Here is a 21,678-nt window from a genome sequence, read left to right as displayed (position 1 = left end):
CTTGTACTAAAAGAAAGCTTATTAATTGGGCTTTCATATCCTATATTTAAGTGCTACATGCTGAACTTCATTAAATATTTGGTCCTGCCATTTGGTGTTTTTTTTCTACTCATCCTGTATTATGGTGCTTGCAGTCAATGCATTGACAAAATCAAAGAAAAGCAATTTCTGTATACCCTCGTGGTTTGTGTGATGGAAATCCACTTACTAGAGGGCTTTGTGTTGCCACGTTTCTGTCCTATTTATGAGGTGCTGAACATCAACCAAAATCTGGTGAGAAATCAGTTTGGGAGGTTTGTAGAGCAGCACCTAGTGCCTGACGTTCAAAACAAGATGTGGATGTTAAAGTTGCTCTCCCTGTGCTGTTTTCGAGTTTCACCCCCAAAATAGATTTTGCGTTTAAATTGCCATGTTTCCAGCAATACAAAAGTTATTCACTTTTGAAAGACAAATCAAGCCAAGTTTTGAGTTTAGTATATGGAATATTTACTTTACAAACTTTGAATTACTTGCAATCTAACAATAATTCAGGTGTATTTTATGTGCATTATGCTCAATTTTCAGAGGGTTGAAACATCCAAAATAGAAGTAGTAGAGCACACGTAGAGCATCTTCACCAACAATTCTCCTTTTGTTTTTGGTTTTTAGATGGCAGACACATGAATCATGAGGTATAACAAGCATGATTTTTGTCAATCTCTTCTCTGGCAAGATCATTAATTACATATGTAAAAAGTGCACAAAATTTGTCTCGATGTTTATTATTCATCGAGAAGATAATATTTTTACATTTTTTTCTCCATGATTAACTCTTCTTTACATTGATAATGTATAATCTTTTATAGCTCCTTATGAAATTATACCAAAAATATACATTGTAAGAAAAACAAACCTTGTCTTTTTGCATGATATAAATCCTTATTAAATTACCAATTCTGTTTTAAACATCTTATAACAGTAGAAAAAAATACAAATGGAACTGTAATTATACCAACAGACATAAGTTGAGGGATAACATTAAATGTGGAGCAAATATGTCCAAAATTACTGTTATCGACAATGAGATGTTGATTGAATTTATTATCAGTGAACGTGAGTAATTCCAAATCACTCAACCATTTCCGCAATGTAAATCTGTATGCATTTCCTTGTTTGTTTTTTTTCCTCTGGGGAAAACAGGTGAATTAATTCAGCATTTTGCATGTGAAAACCAGATGCCAAAATGACTACCTAAAACCTAACCACATTCTATCTCACTGGCACACCACTCAAATATAAGCTCCCGTTGTCCCCTTTTATTTGATACCACTTTGATGTTGCAATGCTTGTAGTCCTGAAGATTTCATAAATTGTCCACTTTTCAGCCATGTCCACTTTGGCCTGTAATTGTCCCTTTAACTATTCAAGATAGGAACTAGTGCAATGTAAAAAACTATTGCAATGTAAAAAACCAAAATTACACAAATTATCCCCCATAAATTGGATACAGTCCAAACAGTTGATTGTGGGTAAAACTTAACAAATCAGCAAGGAATGATAGTTAACAGCCACTCAATCTTGACTTGCCTCCAGCTATCTTCTGTGTCCAACAACTGACCCTGTGAGTAACAAAGCTGGTACTTGGCTCCCACACTGTTGACCCTACAGCTTGGCGGCGGGACCAGCCAACTTCTTAGCGAACGGCTTGGTGAGCAGGCTAGCTGGGAGTTCAATGTACTCACCTGCCAGGCAAACAAAACAGCAAGATGGTGATTTCAGTGTGAATCAGTGCAAGAATCTGGGTCTGTGGGGTCAGCTGCACTCTGGTTTGCAACGTGCCCCCCCCCCCCCCCCCCCCCCACTGAGGACATACTATCAACACTGTGATCACTCAGAAGTGAAATGTGTTGGAAACTAAATGCATTAATTATTCAAGCACTGGGTCACTTACATATGTACATGCATTTGCAATGCAGTGTGCAAAGATATTGTTAAGGCATATTTGCCAGCCATAAAAAAAGAGGGGAACTTTTATTCCGAACTTGTTTTTGACAAGAGAAATGTCTTTTAAAAAAGGAAGAATATGTTCATTATTTTGTCAGTTTCTGTGTAGAAATCTACAATGGAAATACAGGTCTGTAGCAAAGTACAATGAGAAACTGTACAATTCTAAAAAAAAAAGTTTGCAAGTGGCACATGTTCTAAATCAAATTTGGCACTTACTGATTTTCTCGGCAGTTTTTGTAATCTCAGATTCAATCAGCGTCAAGCCACTGCAAGAAAAAACAAAATTATTTTCGTACAGATTTATCCACTGGCCAACTTTACAAGGTATTACTGAATTGCAGCATGCTCACAAGCAGCTGGTATGCCCTCACTCGCTGCTTCTCAAATCAACTGTTATTTTCCTTCAAATTACAAATGTGCCTCAAATTCGGCCTTCTGCTCTGGTAAATAGGCAGCATCCCGACTCCAACCGTTCTTAAACAGAGTGTTTGATACCGTCCAAGCACATATTCATTCCCATTCATAAATACCTTTTCGGTCAAAAAAATTAACTTTTCGGTTCAAAAGTAAAAACAAGTCAAAATTCTAAATTTCCAAGACTTTTTTTTCCACCCATTTTACTTCATTCTCTTGAAACACCCCTGTAGATATATTATGGTAGGGTTCATGTCATAAACAACTCCTTATACAGTGATTGCGGCATGTTGCGCGATGTTGGGCAGGATGCAGCTGTGTCGGTGTGTTGTGAATTTAGGACTGAAATACTGACTGACTGGTAGTATTGCGCATGCCCAAGTGTGCATTGTGAACGTTCAACCAATAAAACGGTAACTAAAGGCACCGAATTTCAAAGGAGTCCAAATTTCATGTGACACTGGAAAAGTGTTTAAGACCAGCCAGTCGGTCTTTATCAACCACTTAAAACTGGTCACGTGACGGGCTCTTGACCAATAGGAATGGGTAAACTGTCTTAGGTATTTATGAATACTAATTCAGGCGCGGATCCAGGAATTTTTGCAGAAGGGGGGGGGGGTTTCATCAGCAAAAACTTCTGAAATGTAGACAGCTTTTTTTCTCCGGACACTTGGCCTCCAAAAATCAATAGGAGGGAGGGAGGGGGGGGGGGGGGGGGGGGGGCTCGTACCTTACTTTCAACAGGGGCGCTGTTCAAATCACACGATTATTAACACTTTATTACAGAATAGTTAAAAATAACCATTAACCAAGCTGGCTCTGTCCGTATTTTGTGCAAAGTTGTGCACATTATTACCAGTATAATTCTTTTGGTCTTGTGACATATTCACCAAGTACACACCTTTTGGATCTTTTGATACCTCCGAGTTGGAGGAGAGATGAGATGGCGTTGCCAAGGAGATTGAGTGACAAGATGTCATAGCTCTTCAGGTCACCTGGTGTGATCGAAACAAACAAAAATCACACCGTGTTATGAAGGGTTGGTTGACTGCTTCCTATTACAGCCTATTTACTCAGACTTGGAAAGTCACAAAACGTGGCATATCACAGGGCAGTAAACATGTGGGAAGATAAGCGACACTGTTATGTTACTTTATTCAAAGTATTCAAATGTTTACATGGTGATGTCAGGGCCAGCGCCATAACATGATAACCATCAAATGGTCTGATTGGCCAAAATCAGGCAAAATGTATATTCAATGTACAGTATTCAGAGAACAGCGTTCAGGTTTCAAACCTCAAGGGTTTATCACTCAGTGAAAACTGGCCTATTCAAATCAGCACATTGTAATTTTCCCCTGGATGAAATCCTTGTACTGCTCACAGTAAAAGGAGACTTTTACTATCTCTATTTGTTCATAGTCTGACCTGCAACCCAGTGTACGTGTTATGTTGCTGCTTAACTGACTTGAGATTTCAAACAATGGACATAATAATAATAATAACTGAACTGTTTGCCATGGTAACAATGGGTATCCTACGTTATTGTATTTGTACCATATTGACCTCTGGCAGAGGGTATCACCAAATTTCACACCGATCAGTCAAAGCATTTAGGAGTAATTATAACAAGTTTCATTGTGGGGGGGGGGGGGGGGGGGGGGGGTGGTCCAGCACCCTGATACCCATAGGATTAACGTTAAAAAGGGGTCTGGACATTCAAGGGGTGATAACCAATAATAAAGTACCACAATGAAAAGGCTATCATATCAAAATATAAACTAGAGATGTATAGCAAGTTAGCAATGAAAAAACAGCAACTAGATTTTGCCACCTCAGGTGGTACCAATCGGTGAATTTTGGGGTCCTGACCCATGGACTACAAGGGCACAGCATTTTCAGAGGCAGAATTTGAAATGTCCATGTGCAAACGTACATGTAAGCATATTGTCACCGAGAAAAACACTAAAACTTAAGCTTATTAGAAATCGGTTCTGCTTAAGCCAGACCTATTTTTCTGTCCGCTGTTAAGCAGATCTCTGAAAATGACTGCTGTGGTTTACTACTTGCACACGATGTGGCTTAAAATTAAAGACCATCTGGGCTTGGGCCAAAGACGATGTCTTCTTAGCTCTTCCTTGATTCCCAGCACTAGTGGAAAGTCTTATTCACAGCAATGGTAAAACTGTCTTAATTGTCTTGGAATTTTTGATTTAAAATTTGTTGTAACTTTCAAGGTGCAGGGTCACAAACCTGTAGCTATGAGTTCTGCTACCTCCTTCTGTATTGTCTTGGCAAGGGACTGCTCAGTCACAGATGCTAGAGAAGCTGGACAGCTCAGCAGATACCGACAAACAACCTTCAGGAAAAAAGAAATGGGTGGAAAGGTGCCAAATTGAGGAACATTTTACTGACCTTCCTGGGGAAATGACTAATAGACTAATTCGGCGGACAAAATTAATAGCCATTTTTGAGGTGGAACCAAGCTTGCATGCATGCTGCACGCATTCCTAAAGACAAGGCGCGCGTCCATTTTGGTAACCCTATTGGACGGAGGAGCCCGGAATGGTGCATACTACCTGAGCATGAGCCTGGTTCCACCTCAAAATGGCTTCTAATTTAGGTTGCCAAATTAGTCTATACTAAGTAAGAAACAGTGTTGTCGACTCAGACTCGAGTCCGACTTGAGTTGCTATTGTTTTGACTAGTTACTTTACTTGACTTGAAAAAAAAAAGACTTGTGACTTGACTTGACTTGAATAAACTTGACTTGCTGATATTAACACTTTCATTACAATAAACACAAACATTCGGGCGTACACAAAAATGGTTGCACAGAAAGCCAAAGACTTAATGTACATGTAGCGAGCTAGGCATCCTGCATGTACGTATGTGGGGATCGTTGAGGTAGTATTTGTGCGGTGCATGCCATGGAGATCATGCCGTTGGCTACAGTTGTGTTACGAGACACCACATTGCCATGCTGCACGTTACTGATCAGTTTGACTGATTAAAATTGTTGACTTGAGACTTGTTGATTTGAGACTTGCGACTTGACTTGAATCGGAAAAAAACATGACTTGCGACTTGACTTGTGAAAATATGAGTTGGCTACAACACTGGGAAGAATGGGTGCAGGAGATTGCACTGGAATGATCATACTTACCCAGTAACACAGAAGGAATGGGTGCAGGAGATTGCACTGGAATGATCAGACTTACCCAGTAACCCAGAAGGAATGGGTGCAGGAGATTGCACTGGAATGATCAGACTTACCCAGTAACCCAGAAGGAATGGGTGCAGGAGATTGCACTGGAATGATCAGACTTACCCAGTAACCCAGAAGGAACGGGTGCAGGAGATTGCACTGGAATGATCATACTTACCCAGTAACACAGAAGGAATGGGTGCAGGAGATTGCACTGGAATGATCAGGCTAATCCAGTAACCCAACAAGGAATGGGTGCAGGAGATTGCACTGGAATGATCAGACTTACCCAGTAACACAGAAGGAATGGGTGCAGGAGATTGCACTGGAATGATCAGACTTACCCAGTAACACAGAAGGAATGGGTAGAGGAGACTGCACTGGAATGATCAGACTTACCCAGTAGCCCAGAAGGAATGGGTGCAGGAGATTACACAGGAAGGATGTCAGCCGCTCGCCGGAGGAGGTGATGCTGTACTGTAAGCCTGTCACCGAGATGAAACTGGAATTCTGCAGTTTCCGCAGAGTGCTCTGGAAATCCTAGATTGTGAATAACCAGTATGTTATTTATCTTCAGTATATTCTTTTCACTGTTTTTCTAATGTTCCTGTGATAAAAAAAACTAGACAGAAAATGTAATTTTTTTTATTCACATAAAAACATCGAAAAACCAGGGATATACCGGATGTTGGAACAATAACTCTTTGTTGCAGACTCTGAAGTGTACACCCAGACAAACCTGTCGCATTCTCCTCCCACTGATCATCAGTCCATTATAAAGCGTAGGTAATTGATTTCACTGAGTCACAACAATGGCAAAGTGATCACTTACGTCCACAGTTGTCTTGGGATGGAATGTCAGTTCTCTGTTGAACAGCGTGACAAGGAATTGGTACTGTGCAAAGAGTTCACCTATCACAAGTAGAAAAGAACATTGCGTATAATTATGCCACAAAATGTTTGTACTTTCAAGAACATGAAAAAGAGAGAGGATAGAATTGAAGGCTTGGAGGTTTTAGCACACCCAAACCCATGGAGGTTAATATCTGTTTCTTCTCGGAACCACTCATCTTTCAACTATATTTTAAAACAAGATATGACTGAATTGGTGATGATAGGTAGCCATAGCCGTAGAGACCAATGGCCATTCTGGATACCGCCTGTTAACTCCAATTCTTAGAATGGACAATCAACAAAAAAGGAAATTCTGAGTTGTGTGGCAGGAATGGCAATTCTATCGATAGGTTAAGAGTATTCCCCACACAAGCCGACAAAACTATCTAGTGCATTTAAGCCAATTAAGAAAAAAGAAGAAGATATGGACTCGGTGCTCAGCACCCAATTTCATCAAACTCTTCGTAACTTTTGATGCATGGCAGCGATGCGACACGTCATATCTCTACGATGCGTCGCAGCTGCGACGCGTCCTGCGATCCATTTCACGAAACACGTCGTAAGTGCGACGCGTCGTTGGTGTATTTATAGCACAACTCGGTGACTGTTTTATGTATATAGTCAGCGTACAGTAAATAGTCGTCCGATATTCAACAAAGAGTCGTCGGATCTCAGCTAGAAATTTGTTAAAACGTAAAACAAAATGGTGGCCGTGTGATGCAATTTTGAAGGAAAACAAGCTCTCAGTGGACTGTATAGCTACTTTGAAATTTCAACTGCAATATTCCAGGCTATTTCATAATTATTCAATGAATTTTCAATTTACAACTTTACACACATTGCTTCGGTATATGTAATTTTATGGCATAAAGACTCTTCTTATTTTGCGATGACTACAAGACACGTCGTAACTTGCAACGTGTTTTAAGCTGTTGTCAAAGAACTTACGACGCGTTCAACTCATCGCATGTTTCATGAAATGGATTGTACGATGCGTCGCGACTTGCGACATGTTACACATCGTAACTTGAGTTGCCACTTGTTGCATCGTTTAGTGAAATCGGGTGCAGGTGTCCCGTGATGGTGACAAAGAGAGAGAGAGAGATTCTTAAGCTGTCATAAAACCAGCACCCATGTGAAGATGCTACTTGACTATGTACATTCTGATCAGTAATTATTTCTGCATACTTCCTGCACATGGAGCTTTTGAGAGTGGTCACATTGCACCATCTATTGATCACGCATGGAGTCTAAACCCCAGCAGCCAATTTCACGAAACTTTACGCAATGGCATAACTGCACTTGCGCCACAATTCATTGCGGAAGTTGCACATAATTTCACGCTGTGTAACATTTCAGTTATGACACATGTCACAAATGTTTTATAGTGTGTAAGTCCCCGGCTTGCACAACAAATTATGGCATAAATAATTTTAGGTGGTGTAAGTTGTGGCGCAGTGAATGAAAATCAACTATTTTCCCTGCAAGTTGTTGTCTTGGACCCTGTCATTGCACAACTTAGCAAAGTTGATACTCTGTGTTTGAGGTAAATGAATTGCTACTTTACTCGTGACAGATTTCAAAATACTATTTTCAAAAGGGCGGGCGGAGGAGATTTTTTTTTGCGTGGCGTAAGTTACAAATTGTTTTGTGAAATCGGCTGCTGAGGGGCCTATGTCATCATGAACAAACCTATATCCGCTGAATCACACTCACAGACTTCTGAAAGATGCACAGGTGGGATTGGGGAAAAAGGAAAAATCCACAATATAATTGGCAGAGGGTTTGAGGATTTCCGAGGGCCCCAGGGCACCCTTAAAATACCCATTTCATTTGTTCTAAACTTTTATGGGTAAAACACCTTCACGGTTAAAACCTAAAGAATGCCAGATTTCAAGAGGGATTCTATAAAAATCCGAAATAAGGAAAAATCGTGACAAAAAATTCTGAAATCGGGAAAAATCCCGACAGATCTCACCCCAGGAAATGAACCTACCTTTGGTTGCAGCATTGAGACCACAGAATGCAAGGGAGACAAGGGCAGGTTGGGCCAATGAGGGAAGGAGCTGATTACGATAAGCACCCAACATGATGTACACAGTAGCAACCTGAAGGTGCAATTCAGAGAGGAGGATTTTCAAGGGTTATCTGATAATATCTAGGGATAAACAATTTCAGTGCTTTATTAACGTGGTGTAAATTCTACAGATTTTCTCACAATTTGCCTGTGCCAGGAATGTCCAGTCTGTTCCAAAGCTGAAATGTTCAAGTCCAGATGTGATCATATTCCAAAACTGACATAAGTTCACCATTAGTGTTATTTCATGTAGCTATGTTCTAGACATCATCAGTTTTACTTTTACTTCATATGAAACTATGAACAATTCACCAATTTCAAGCAACAAAAGCAGCCCACTTTTTCGTAACTTTCGTTGATCTTTGACAAAAAAATTGGATGATTCTTTCCTGAGAACAAGGATAGTCATCAAGGATACCTCAGACAACTTCCATATTTGTATTCCAGGGTCCGTCCTATATTTTCCAGGATTTCAAGTCCCCCCTTCCAGGTAACACTGTGTCCCTCCTACTAAAGCAAACAGGACATTACCTCCATGACTTCCTCTGCCGTTGCCACATTCTGCGGTACATTCAGCTTAATGCTGTCCCTGTCCACAACAGCCATGGCATGGTGAACGGCCAGCACATCTTCTAGAACAGACTTCACTGTCTTCCCAACTAGAAAAGCAACGGAAAATTGTACATGAGGCCCAGTCAATCAATCACAAGTCAATCACTTCAAACCACAAGTAACAGGGGATGAATGACAAAAACTTTGGGTTGAAAAGTTTTTGACGGTATTTATGCATGGGAATAAATGTGTGCTTGGCCGGTATTAAACACTATGGTTAAGACCGGTTGGAGTCTGGATGCTGATAGACGAGGGTAATTATCAGCATCCAGACTCCAACCGGTCTTAAACAGAGTGTTTAAAACAACCGTCCAAGCACACATTTATTCCCTTGTTAAAAAAATTGCTATTGAGGGATACGGACCTGGCCAACGGACCTTGGTTCCCAGACCTGTGGCCGCACCCTTCAGCCATTCCATATCACTGTACATCCCTTGCAGGCTAGTCTGGTACCCTGGACTCATCACTAGTAAGGCAGCAGTCAGCACCCATGGTGAGACTACCATGTGTCGTTGCTGCATGAGTTGTATGCTCAGACATAATTCCTGGACAAACTGCTGCTCCTGCGCGTTCATTGAGAAGATGAACCTGCAAAGCAAAGATGTTGAGACAAAGCATTCTTGAAAATCTTTGAACTTATTGATGATGTGTATGTCAATGCTCTCCAACAAGTTGATTTGTTTTACCAAAAGGCTACTTTCCTTTCATTCTAGTTGTCTGAAACACTCTGAAAAGAGGCATTTTTATTTTGGGTGTCTTTACAGACAGATCTGCTCTGCAAGCATTCCCTACATTATTGATTCGGATAGGGAGTGGGAACCAGTCTAGCCTGCGAGAACCGAATCATTGTCAGGGTGCAAACAATTCAATATTTGTAAAGTAATCATTCCATAACTAAACACTTTGTTTCGTCCGATGCCTCATTCAAAAGTGAGTAACTTTTGTACTGCCAAAACAGTTAGCAATTTAAAGACCAAATCTTTTTTTCAGTACATCCTTTTTAATATCTTGTCAAGAAACCTAACATCACATCACAAGTTATCACAAATTTCTTTTGTTCTTTGCAACAAAAATATCAATGAAAACAATTTAAGATCACGTTACAACAAAAGGTGAAAAATTGATGATCATTTATAAAGGACCACAACCATGCAGCTGTGAGTTAGTACAACTGCTGCATGTCTAGTAGCTACTTTGACTCCCTAATGCGATGGAAAATCAGCTAATACTGCTAATTACCTCGGCGCAAGGCTGTGGACACTCCTATCCACCCCGCTGATCAGTGACATTTGTTTCAGGGACACAGGGTCTCCTATGTGTACGGTGATGTTGCCAAAATTCTCCTGGAAGATGGAGCTGGCTTTGAACAGACCCTGGAGTTGAAGACGGATGTGGTTTAAGACAATTAAGGAAGTGTGAACAATCACAAACTGAAGCATCTTGGTTAGCTTTGCACAAATACTAAATCGTAGTATTATATCCACTGAGGGATTAATAGGGAGTAGCACATGTTACTAGTGAACTTACTACATCACTAGACTGATATGAAGACAGCTAACAGCATCTATGATTCTGAGCATTCATTGGTTGATATGCACTGTGACAAATCTTTCTTCCCAATAGTCTGATATGTCCAAGCACTCAAATATGTATATCATGTTGAATGAAGAGCCTATAAGGTCATATGGTATTTAATTTAGTTGAGCCTTCATCAGATGTCATCAGGATGCACTTGCTCCAACTGGATACACTAGAGTAGTTGGCCTACATAAGTCCAACAACATCAAGGTACAGACAAGGGGTACTTTTGGCTTTTAAAAGTGTAATCTTTCAAAAGCGTAACAAAATTACAAACCATTAACCCTAACCCCTTGGGTATTTTTACTACAAAGTATCCTGAATCCGCCAAAATCTACCAATTTTGCCATGCAAAAAAATGTTGGTGGCCAGTGAGTCCATCAGAATCCACTAGTTAGCCGCTAGGGAGTAAATCTGTTGAGATCCTGAATCCATCAAAGTCCCCCAACTGCTCAATATGAAGGTACCCTGAATCCATCAAAATCCTGCAGTAACGCTAGGCTTACTGTCCTGAATCCATAAAAAAACCCCAACTTTTTCAATATGGAGGTATCCTGATTCCGCCCAAATCCTCCAAAACAGGGGTGTGGATTTTGATGGATTCAGGTACGTTAGGGTTAATACACTCACATATGGCACTTTGTGTGTGCTTGCTTACTTCGGAACAAGATATAGTGTCCGAGAATAGCCAGAGGTTGTCCTCATAACCTCTTACACAGCATAATGTGGACAGGATGAGGAATAATGAAGTTCTGGGATTCAAGAAACTTTCTCACCGATGTTGACTCCTTGGGTTTGGGTATTCCTAACATCTCTCTGCTGTGTAATGTCTCCTCCAGTATCCTGTCATAGCTGATACTGATAGGAATCAGACTAATGTCAGGCACACGACCCTTCATAAACGGCTCCACCACCACCTGTAATAATCCTGATATGGAGAAACAGACAACAATATTGAACAAATGCAACTCTTTCTGACACAACTAGTAGTTTCTAGTTTCTATTAGAAAAATAGCAGTTTCCAATGCAGGGTTTATGTTTACCATGCTTTCTAATCTGTGAAACAGTTCCAGCTTCTACTGGGCCCAATTTCATGGCTCTACGTACTATTAGCGAACAATTATCCCTGCTTACTATAGCAAAGAAAATCCTGTGTCTAAGATAAGCGTATTTCACAGGTAAGTGAGGAATTTTGGCTTCTGCGCATGCTGTACTTACAGGGTTTGCACAGAATTTTTAGGCTAGCGCGGTAAGCACAAAACGGAGATCGTAAACACGGTTAGCAAAGTCATGTGGTTAGTAGAGCTATGAAACTGGGACCTGGTCTTAACTTTCTTTTGGAGGTCTACAGATTTTTAACTGGTTATTTGTTCAAAACTTTAAACAAGTCTTGTTGATAAATTTGAACTAGCGGTGCCTGACTTCTTCTGAAATAATATAACTTTCATTGAAGATTTTCATGGATGAGTACTTTGATGTAGATTAATTCTCCTACCTTGGTCATCAATAGATCAATGAAACATTACATCCCTACAATGCGTTTCTACAAATCAGTCAGCACAGATCTGAGGTGTGTTCATTGAGAGAGACTTACCTCTTTTTGGAGGCAGAAATTTGCCCGTCCTACTTCTGGTTCCCTCGGGGAAGAACTCCAGTGGAGCCTCGCCGTTGATGACCAATATCTGAACGTACTCAGTGAAGATTGCCCAGTACAGCTTATCCGCCCCAAAGGAACGACGAATGTAGAAAGCCCCAGCTTTCCGCAACAGAGTATTGACAAATTTCATGTTGTTGAAATCTGGCATTTATAAAAAAAAAAAAATAGAATGGAAACAGAAGAGATAAAAGATTTCACTGCGATGAACAAACAGGCAGATTGTAGTCAAGTCCTTACAAGTCTTCAAGTCACTAGCCGTTTTGTTGTACAGAAGCAGCCTAAATCCTCCAATATCCTCCATTGGCAAAGAGTTTAAAACTCTTAATAGCACCTGAATCCTTCAAAACCATCCACTTTTTGTCGCTGGAGGCCTCTGCCTGGATCCTTAGAAATCCTCCACTGGGTTTGCTGGCATGTTATCACATAATCAAATTGCAATGCTCTTATGAGTTCATCAGTCTGTGTAATTGATTGCAATCCTCCATTGTTATCCTGTATTGTGGATTGGCAATGCCAAGGTCCTATTAGTTGGAGTGAAGATGCTGTACAATAAACAGTGGTATATATCGGATGCCTGCCCAAGTATACATGCATAACATTTTTTTTTTTGGCAGGCAAAACCAGCCAGAGCCTCAGTCCTCCAATTTCATCCAGCCTCGGTTGGGCCTGCTAGTGGATCCTCCATTATCCTCCAGAGGCAAAATTATGTTACACCCTCAATTCGGCAAAATTCTCCAGTGCTTTGATTTTCAAAAACCCTCAATCCTTTGAAATCCTCCATTACGCAAAGAGGATTTTGGAGGAATTGGAAGATTAGGGCTGGTCAAATCACAAGCTACTTACATGAACTGTGACAAAGGCATCCAACTTAATTTTGTAAAAAACGCACCATATAATATCGCAGAAAACTCAGCCTAAATACGGTTGAATCTCAAGTACAGTCTGTAGCCCTACATTAAATGGCACGCGGCTGAATATTGCTGACCTACACCGAAGTCACGTGATCACAACGCAAGTTTTACATAATAGTAGCCGTCTCTCTAGGACTTTTTAGTAATGTAAAACTAACAACGTAATTCTTCCATTTGACCCTGTTGGCCCTGTAAAACTTATTGCTATACATGCGGTACATAACCAGCTGTACGCACTGGACTTCACTTGGTCAAGTTGACAACAGTCTCTGCAAGTTTTAACCCCCCCCCCACAAAAAAGGCCCATGCAAACATGGCTTTAATTAGATGGCTTAATAGCAAGTTAATCCTAACCCCAATGCATGCTTTACATGTAGGCCTCCAGGCCCAAGTCCATCATATTCCATCAATATTTAGTCACACCATGCCTGCAGGACAAAGTCCCCCAAAATCCACCAAACTGGGTTGATGGATTTAAATGGAGTTGGGGAGGTTAGTGTTAACCCTTACCCTGCCAGACGCAGCACAGTGAGTGGAAAAGTCTGGTGCACTTTGATGCATTCAGCTACCAACATCAGTGCATAAACGGCTCCTTCTGAGACAATGAGAGCTAATCCTATTGAACAATGCCATAGTTGCGTTCGGTGATCACAGACTCTGAGGCAGTTTTTGCCTTTCGACTTTTTGCCTGATGGATCTTGCTGCACTGGGCAGGCTTGTCACTTACACAAATGTTGCATGTTGCTACATTTGGCAGGGTTTCTAGACAAAAAATGTCTGGAGGGTTAGAGTTAAGGTGCATTAAGCCCCATGTAAAGTAATACAGACATGCAGCCCATATTTAAACTGATATTTTGTTACCTACCAGCACCAGCGGCAATGTAAGGCAAGGGAAGGTTGTACTCAAACATCATGTAGGAGATCAGTAAGAAGTCAACGTAGCTACGGTGGGTAGGTAGAAGCACAACAGGAGAGTCACGGTAACTCTTCCGCAGCTGTAAAAGGAGAAGTGGAGTCATGCCAAAATAGATTTTAAAACACAAGCACTCCTCTCAGAGGACAGTTAGTAGACATAAAGACAAAGTGTATTGCTCAAAGACATCAATATACCATGCTCATCCAATGACACTTCTTCAGATTAAGAACAGCACATTTATATTCCTAAGGATCTATAAAACTATGCAGTACAGTTTCAGGATAGTGCACATGTAAATTTAAAAGACTAAAATAAAAGATACACAATCAATGTACCATTCATTAAACTCCTTTCAAAGGGAAATATATGAAATTAAAACTACCTCCTATCGAGAAAGTTGCCAAATATCCTACGTCGTGAAATAAGACGCTACGGAAAAAATCTGGGACCAATATCATGGCCTGCTTAGCAGAATATACTGCTCAGAAAAGTTATGAACTAAACAAAAATCAGGTAACAACAGCTCATACGCAATGTGCATCCTGGGAAATTCAAAGAGGAAAATCATTACAGTGCTTCTTGATACTTGATACTTGATGGAGTAATCCCTTTGCAGCCGGTGACAGCTAAACGGGGATTAGCTTCATATAAGCTAAGCAGATCCATGAAAATTGGCCCCGTTATGCTTGAACTCATCATAAGCATATAGTGATCAATCAAGCAAGCTACACGACGACCTCTTATCAAACAGTACAAGACACTCTTGGTAGAAACAGCAAGTTTGATCAGTTTCCTGACTGAACACTATTCAGGTAACAACTTTTGACAGGGGACAAAAAATTGCCATCATCTGTCCCGTGCTTTTTATTGATAAAACTGTAGCTTTACTTACTTTCTCAAGGCCTGTTTTACTGACATAGATGTGTCCGTACAGCTTCTTGAATGTTTTAGCAAAGATGTAGGCCAAGAAGCGTATGTTGTTCAATGAATATTCATGAGCCATCTCATCAAGTATAGCCTCAGCTTCTGCATAGATGTCTTTCTCTTGACGACCGTTGCTGGCAACAATCTATGAGAGAAAGCCAGTAAGACAAATGAGACCAAGGTTTAAATGTGGGTTTTGCCCTTCATTGATAAAGCACTACAGACTCAGTATTGTCTGAGAGCTCCGCATGAAATGTTGGACTATCAGCATTATTAGTCAATTTTGGGGCATCATATGAAGAAAACTTTACAAGCTTTCTTGGGCTGCGTAATTTGGGCAGGTCTTGAATCCACACCCTCCTGTATACTGGTGCAGATGTCTTAACCACCACTGGCCACTTAGCTTGCCGGGTTCAGTTGGCCCAGTTCAGTTTGATATATACAGGGTGTCTTAAAAAAAGTATATACCCATCTTAAACCCTAACCTTCCCAAATCCTCCAAAATCATCTTTGCAAAATGAAGGATTGGCAAGATTGAGGCTATATGGTAAAAATGTGTAGCTGATTTTGGAGGATGCACTGTGTAAAGGTCTTGGGCCGGACCTTGTGTTGTTTTATGCTCAGCCGTGCATAAATTTAGGCCTAGATTATACTTGAAATCCTCCGCACTGCTCCAGGATGTCACTGGTTCTGTCTCAACATACTGACAGTGATTACTGGAGGATTTTGCAGGATTGAGGCTGTATGCAATTTTTACATGGAGGTAGTTGGATGATTGAGGTTGCATCCTAGTAAAAATGCCTAGGGAGTTAGGGTTAAATGTAAATTATAACAAATCCAGTAACTTGTCACAGTGCTGATTTTGACCCCTTCCACAGCGACCATGACTGTTCAATCATTTGTGGCAAGGGCGTGATGAACTTAATACAACCTTTAACCTGATGCACTGTGCTGCGTCTGGCAGGGTTAGGGTTAATTAATAAAGTATGCAAGTATTTTCTGAGCTTAACAAAATGTTGAGCTTAGAAGTTACTTGGTATTGCCCCCCTGAAGCTTCGGACCACTGAGACTGACCAACTTGCTACACATGATGCAAGATTACACGTACCTCTTCCACTGTGTGTTTCAACCGACGGGACTTGAGCACCATCGTTCTGATTTCTGCCTTGGTCATGTGTGTGACATACTGGTACTCGGGCAGCAGTGAAGCCGTGTGCTTGAGCGCAAAGCTGAGGTCATACTGATTCCGCCGAGGTTCTAGGAGGTCCAGATATTCATCAGAGGATTGGGCCATCTTGCTGATGAAATAAATGTATGCTCATTGATGAATAACAGAATGAAATGGTAAGAGCAACAGTAACGGTCCTGTAAGTGTTCAAAACAGTTGTATACAAAGCAGTAGCATGGCCAGGATTGTGGGTTTTTTTTTGGGGGGGGGGGGGGGGGGGGCGCAGCGGCACCTAGGGATGGATACACAACAAACTTTTCCCAAATGTTCAGGGTGCCAACTGGCCAGCTAATTGCTTTATTTTCTTATGTCTTTATTCATACTTCATAAATCCGTAGGGTGAAGGCAATTAGCATCGAGTTAAAAACTAGTTTGTCTATACATTCCTCCATCTTCTGGTTTAATTACAGTAAACAACAGACACGTCTTGGGCAAGGGGCAAGTGTCAGGGGTTTTTTTTTGGGGGGGGGGCAATGGGACTTTGGGGAGGGAGTATCCCCCCCCCCCCCCCCCCCCCCCCCCCCCCCCCCACAGAAGACATGCTTAATGCAATTAATAATGACAGAAGGACACCGAAAAAACAAAAGATGAGAATCATCCCTCAAACTTAATACTCATTTTGATGGCTGCATTGCCAAGGGTCTGCCATGGGTACAAAGCAAACATACAGTACTACTTCATAGTAACTGCAGCAGCTGCCCCACCCAAGACTTGGAGATTGTCACTTTAATCATGGATTCTACCTCCATGCTTTAATGCACCTATCAAAATAGCCGGGGTGATTTTCAACTGACAAAATAATTTCAATCTTAAATTGATTTCCTGCTCTCCTAGCAATGGGACTATCCATGCACAGGCCGTATGTAGCATGCGTGACTGTAATACGGAGGTAGCCCAGTATTTCAGTCACATTTGTGGGACTAGGGATTTCGTCACTTTAAAAGTGACACTCCCCATGTCTACTCACAGTAGGCCTAGGCTAGTACTAGTCACATACTAGCTTGAAATTTCCAGCTTACAGTATTAGGCTCATATCATGGTAGTCTAGTGGGATTTCTGAAAAAAAACTATAAATAAGAATCAAGGGGAATTTTTGGGCAAAAGTTGGGAACTAGGCTTTTCGGCATAACTCAAATCTGATAAAACTGGTTTCCAATCGAAATTTTGAGTTTTTGACCGTCTAATTTGCATAAATCGTTAAATACCTGCCGTGTAATATATTTATTCCCAAATTTGGGTATACTTTAATTTTTTTTAATTTTTTGAAAAGTGTATCTTGGGGATTCTACTTACATATCCTTTACTTAAATAACATTTTCTAAAGCATATCAGGGTCTAGATGATTATGAGGACATTAATAAAGATCCAAAATGGCTACTATTAAACCCTAAAGTTGCGCGCAATTACCGTTTCCTCAGATATAATCAACTAGTCACGCCAAACGTCAGTATTGATGAGCTTAAATCAACAAAGTTACTTACTGGCACAGTTACCCTAACAAAAACAAATGGGAAAAATGAGAACATCTCGATATTTAGCCCCCCCCCCCAAAAAAAAGGGGGAAATGAGGTGTCCGTAAATTGGGCTAAAAATTAGGCGAAGGGTTGCCTAATGTGGGGGGGGGGACTTGAACAAGTTCAAGGAAATCCCCCAAACTAAGAGATATTGTTGTTTACAATAATTATGTCTACGTCAAAACGTTTTCTTACTTATAATTTTGGGAATTTCCTTGAACTTGTTCAAGTCTCTTACGTTAGGCAACCCTTCACTTACATCATACATGTACCTTTTACTATTTTTAGCCCAATTTACAGACACCTCGTTTTGTCCCCATTTTTGTTTTCTGAGCTAAATATCACAATGTTATCATTGTTCACATGATTTTCCATAAAGTTTTAATAGGGTAACTGTGCAAATAAGCAACTTGGTGAATTTGAAGCTCATCAATACTGAGGTTTGGCAAGACTACTTGATGATATCTGGAGACAAGATACCGGTAAATGCGCGCAACTTTAGGGTAAAATAATAGCCATTTTGGATGATTACTATTTATACTAATAATTATTCAGTCACATGTGCTTTAGAAAATGTTATTGAAGTAAGGATGTGTAAATAAAATCACCAAAATATACTTTTCAAAAAAAAGTATAAAACAATGTTCCCAAATAGGGGAACAAGGAAAAATTCGGCTATCCGATCACCACTTTTTTCAATTAATTTTCTAGCGCCAAAAGTTACCTCTTTTATGGTTATTCCCTCCACTTTCCCTCCTCTACTCTAACCCCCTCCTTTCCTTAATTTCTATTTATCAATCAGTCACTCACTTCATCGAGATTCGAACCTCGGACGCTTGCTTGATACACGAGTCTCTTAACCGCTAGGCCGCGCACGATCGCTGTTGCAATGATCAATCTTTGGACGTATTTGAAGTATCCATTGAAATAAACTAAATATTCATGAGAAAATAAATATTCATAATGACGTATTGCACTATCATTGGCCGGCTCATGCGACGTCTCATGCGACGTCATGGTTATCGATGTCATGCGTATAACGTACCGCTGTTCCAGACACTTCAATCAGTTTTGACCGGCTGCTTCAACTCAGATCTGCACTACATGTGCATGCAAAATGTGCTCCAAAAACACATTTTTACCAATTTTTTTTCCGCATGTCCACTCTTTTCTGGATTCCTCTTGGTTGAAATCACAAGGTGAGGTGAAAATTTGGATGTTTGGCGGCAGGTAAGTGGTGATCGGTTGGCCGAATTTTCCCGGGAAGGAATATGTACACGGTATATAGGTATTAACGATTTATGCTAATTAGACGGTTAAAAAACCTCATAATTTTGTTTGGGAACCGGGCTTATTAGATTCAGCATACCTGAATTATGGGAAAAAAGTCTGGTTCCCAACTTTTAAGCCCAAAATGCTCCTATTACATTCACACTTTTCAGAAATCTCACCAGTCTTGCATATAATAATGCATGACCATGAGCGCATTAAGCTGGAAATTTCAAGCTAGTCACAACACAGGCTAGGCCTACTCCTAGAACTATGACGCGTGAGCGGAGCATCATAGTTCTAGGAGTAAGAACAGGCAATACAGTCATAGGGAAAGAATGTTGCAACCTGACGCCACTTCAGCAGTTGTGTACAAAGTCTATGGAGAGTCAAGAGTGACATTCCCAACAAAATTGTAAATGTTTCTCAGTCCCAGATTCATGTCTTATCATCATTTTTGCAATGACTGACCTTCATTGAGAAGATATAAAAAGTAGCGTCAGGTTTAGTCCGAGTAACTAGGACTCTAAGGATCGTTTTTTTTAAAGGGAATATACATCATTTGCTTTTGCTGTAATTTTCAGAAATGGATGGAATTGGGGGATTGGAAATATAAAGCAAATATAGTTACACTGACTTTTTGGAGGTTTTGGGTTCGAAAATGCTACAAAAGCCAAGAAAAACGATCATGTACCTGTAGTCTGGTTCCCTGACTCCATATAAGAAGAAACAGAGCAGTTTACATACATTGGGGAATTGTAAGGTCAGGGAACCAGTCTAGCTGGCTCGTACCCGTTCATAGGTTTGTAATCGATTGCAAACAAGTGCAATAGTCAATTGGGGCCAGTATTTGAAAAAAAGCCAGTTGTTTCCAACGCTGATCGGCCGATCAGCGTTGGAAATTGATACAAAAATACCACTTTTCTTGAAAATGACAGTATACCAGGTGCCATAATTTTACAGGATGCTTTAGACTGTCATTTACCAACGTCCTATTAAGGTATTTCGCAAAAACTTGGTAGTTTTATTTTTCGATGTTTGCAAATGTTGTATATTCCCTTTAACACTTGGACATGGTCGGGCGATAGACACATGATAAAGCGATCCGTAGAATCCTACATACTGCTCGGACTACCATGACTACGTCACTTCGTCAGGTTGCAATTCTTTCCGGCAATAGTACTCACATATTTCCCTTTATATTCTATTCAAGCAGTACTGCAGAAGTTTTAATGAAGTGGCTACATTTATATGCAGGAAAACATGGAGAATTTAAGTGAATTAGCACGCTCAATGTAGATGATCGAGTATTTCCAGGGCAGTGAAGTACGTGCGCATGGCACAATCGAGATCATGCATTCATGCAGCACACGGTCCGGCTACAGCTGGCTGATGACGAGCCTGCTGTAACAATATTCAAATTATTATTTTTTGAAAATCAAACTGCTTGGAAGAAGAATCCTGTTTTTGCAAGGTCACACCTGACAACGTTTTCCCCCATAGTAAAGCTCTTCTTTGCATGCTTGCTGCAATATCTACGGGTCATAACTTATCCTAATGCTGAAACCTCATTTAATGGCTACAGTCTAGACATAATATTGAACAACCATGCTTACTCAAATTAATGGACTAACATGGCTGTTGAAGAACAGCAATAAATACCTTGCAATAATCTCTCAGCCAATCAAGAGAGGGATAATAAGTGTGAGGTGATACACACCAAATCACCGTGGATACTGTGTTTTGATGTCTGTGATCTAGATGAACCCTGTATGTTCAACATTTGGCAGCATCTCACGTCTTTCAAATTCTTTGCTCTATGGTTCAATGCCCAATGAACAAATCACAAGGCCCTAGCATTTATTACGCAGTCGATAAAATATTTAAAAATTATATTAATGAATGAAAATCTTCACACATAAATTGTTTTTCTCATCGTAATCAATTTTAAAATAAATAAAATTATATTTTGAAGAAATATACGTCTCACAAAGGTATATCCACTTGCACATAAGCCAATATTAACCTTAACATTGGCTGATGACAGCAATCAATGACAGCAATCATTTCTTTGTGGTTTGTTGTTCAGAAAGTAAGCAAAACAGCAACAAAAGCACTGCTGCATTGTTACAGCAGTCAAAAATCATTGTTGACATAATAATTTAAGACTTTGCTCTCCATACATCACACCACCACATGTCACTTCAAAAGCTTATCCTTGAACAACATCAGATAAACCGCAGATAGGCAAACAATAATGTCATAAATGCATTATAACTGTACGAATTAATGTAAAATCCCCGAAAAGCATTCGCTAAACAAATTTTTACTTAATAATTGTGATAATTAACCGGCCAAGCACGCACTTTACTTGAAGAAGCAACGCCTTGAGCCAAGACTATCACAGTCGAATAAAATCCGTAACTGTTTTGTGTTTTGACAAATAATATATTTTGATCTCCGTCCAGTTGACCTCAGGTAGGGGTGCAC

General features: G+C 40.3%; 1 protein-coding gene across 1 annotated transcript; it reads right to left on the bottom strand.

The window, feature by feature from the left end:
- Positions 1–458: 458 nt before the first annotated feature.
- Positions 459–20,580, bottom strand: LOC119720709 (dihydroxyacetone phosphate acyltransferase-like). Its single transcript, XM_038190520.1, has 16 exons — positions 20,376–20,580; positions 16,286–16,475; positions 15,146–15,322; positions 14,203–14,332; positions 12,364–12,567; positions 11,546–11,697; positions 10,431–10,564; positions 9,556–9,779; positions 9,111–9,238; positions 8,499–8,610; positions 6,441–6,520; positions 6,008–6,148; positions 4,654–4,759; positions 3,302–3,395; positions 2,203–2,252; positions 459–1,721 (listed from the first exon to the last, which is right to left on the bottom strand). The coding sequence occupies exons 2-16, from the start codon at positions 16,469–16,471 to the stop codon at positions 1,642–1,644; spliced, it is 1,998 nt and encodes a 665-aa protein (XP_038046448.1). The 5' UTR covers positions 16,472–16,475; positions 20,376–20,580; the 3' UTR covers positions 459–1,641.
- Positions 20,581–21,678: the final 1,098 nt, after the last annotated feature.

This window comes from Patiria miniata, unplaced genomic scaffold, assembly GCF_015706575.1.
Source record: "Patiria miniata isolate m_02_andy unplaced genomic scaffold, ASM1570657v1 HiC_scaffold_13, whole genome shotgun sequence".
Classification (NCBI taxonomy): Eukaryota; Metazoa; Echinodermata; class Asteroidea; order Valvatida; family Asterinidae; genus Patiria; species Patiria miniata.
This window is presented reverse-complemented; position numbering and strand designations above follow the sequence as displayed.

Excerpts from the sequence above, each read along its gene's own strand:
- LOC119720709 (XM_038190520.1), bottom strand. The coding sequence starts at position 16,471 with ATGGCCCAATCCTCTGATGAATATCTGGACCTCCTAGAACCTCGGCGG. Across the intron at positions 14,333-15,145 it reads GTAAAACAGGCCTTGAGAAA|CTGCGGAAGAGTTACCGTGA; the intron begins GTAAGTAAAGCT and ends CTCCTTTTACAG. Across the intron at positions 2,253-3,301 it reads GGTATCAAAAGATCCAAAAG|TGGCTTGACGCTGATTGAAT; the intron begins GTGTGTACTTGG and ends TTTTTCTTGCAG.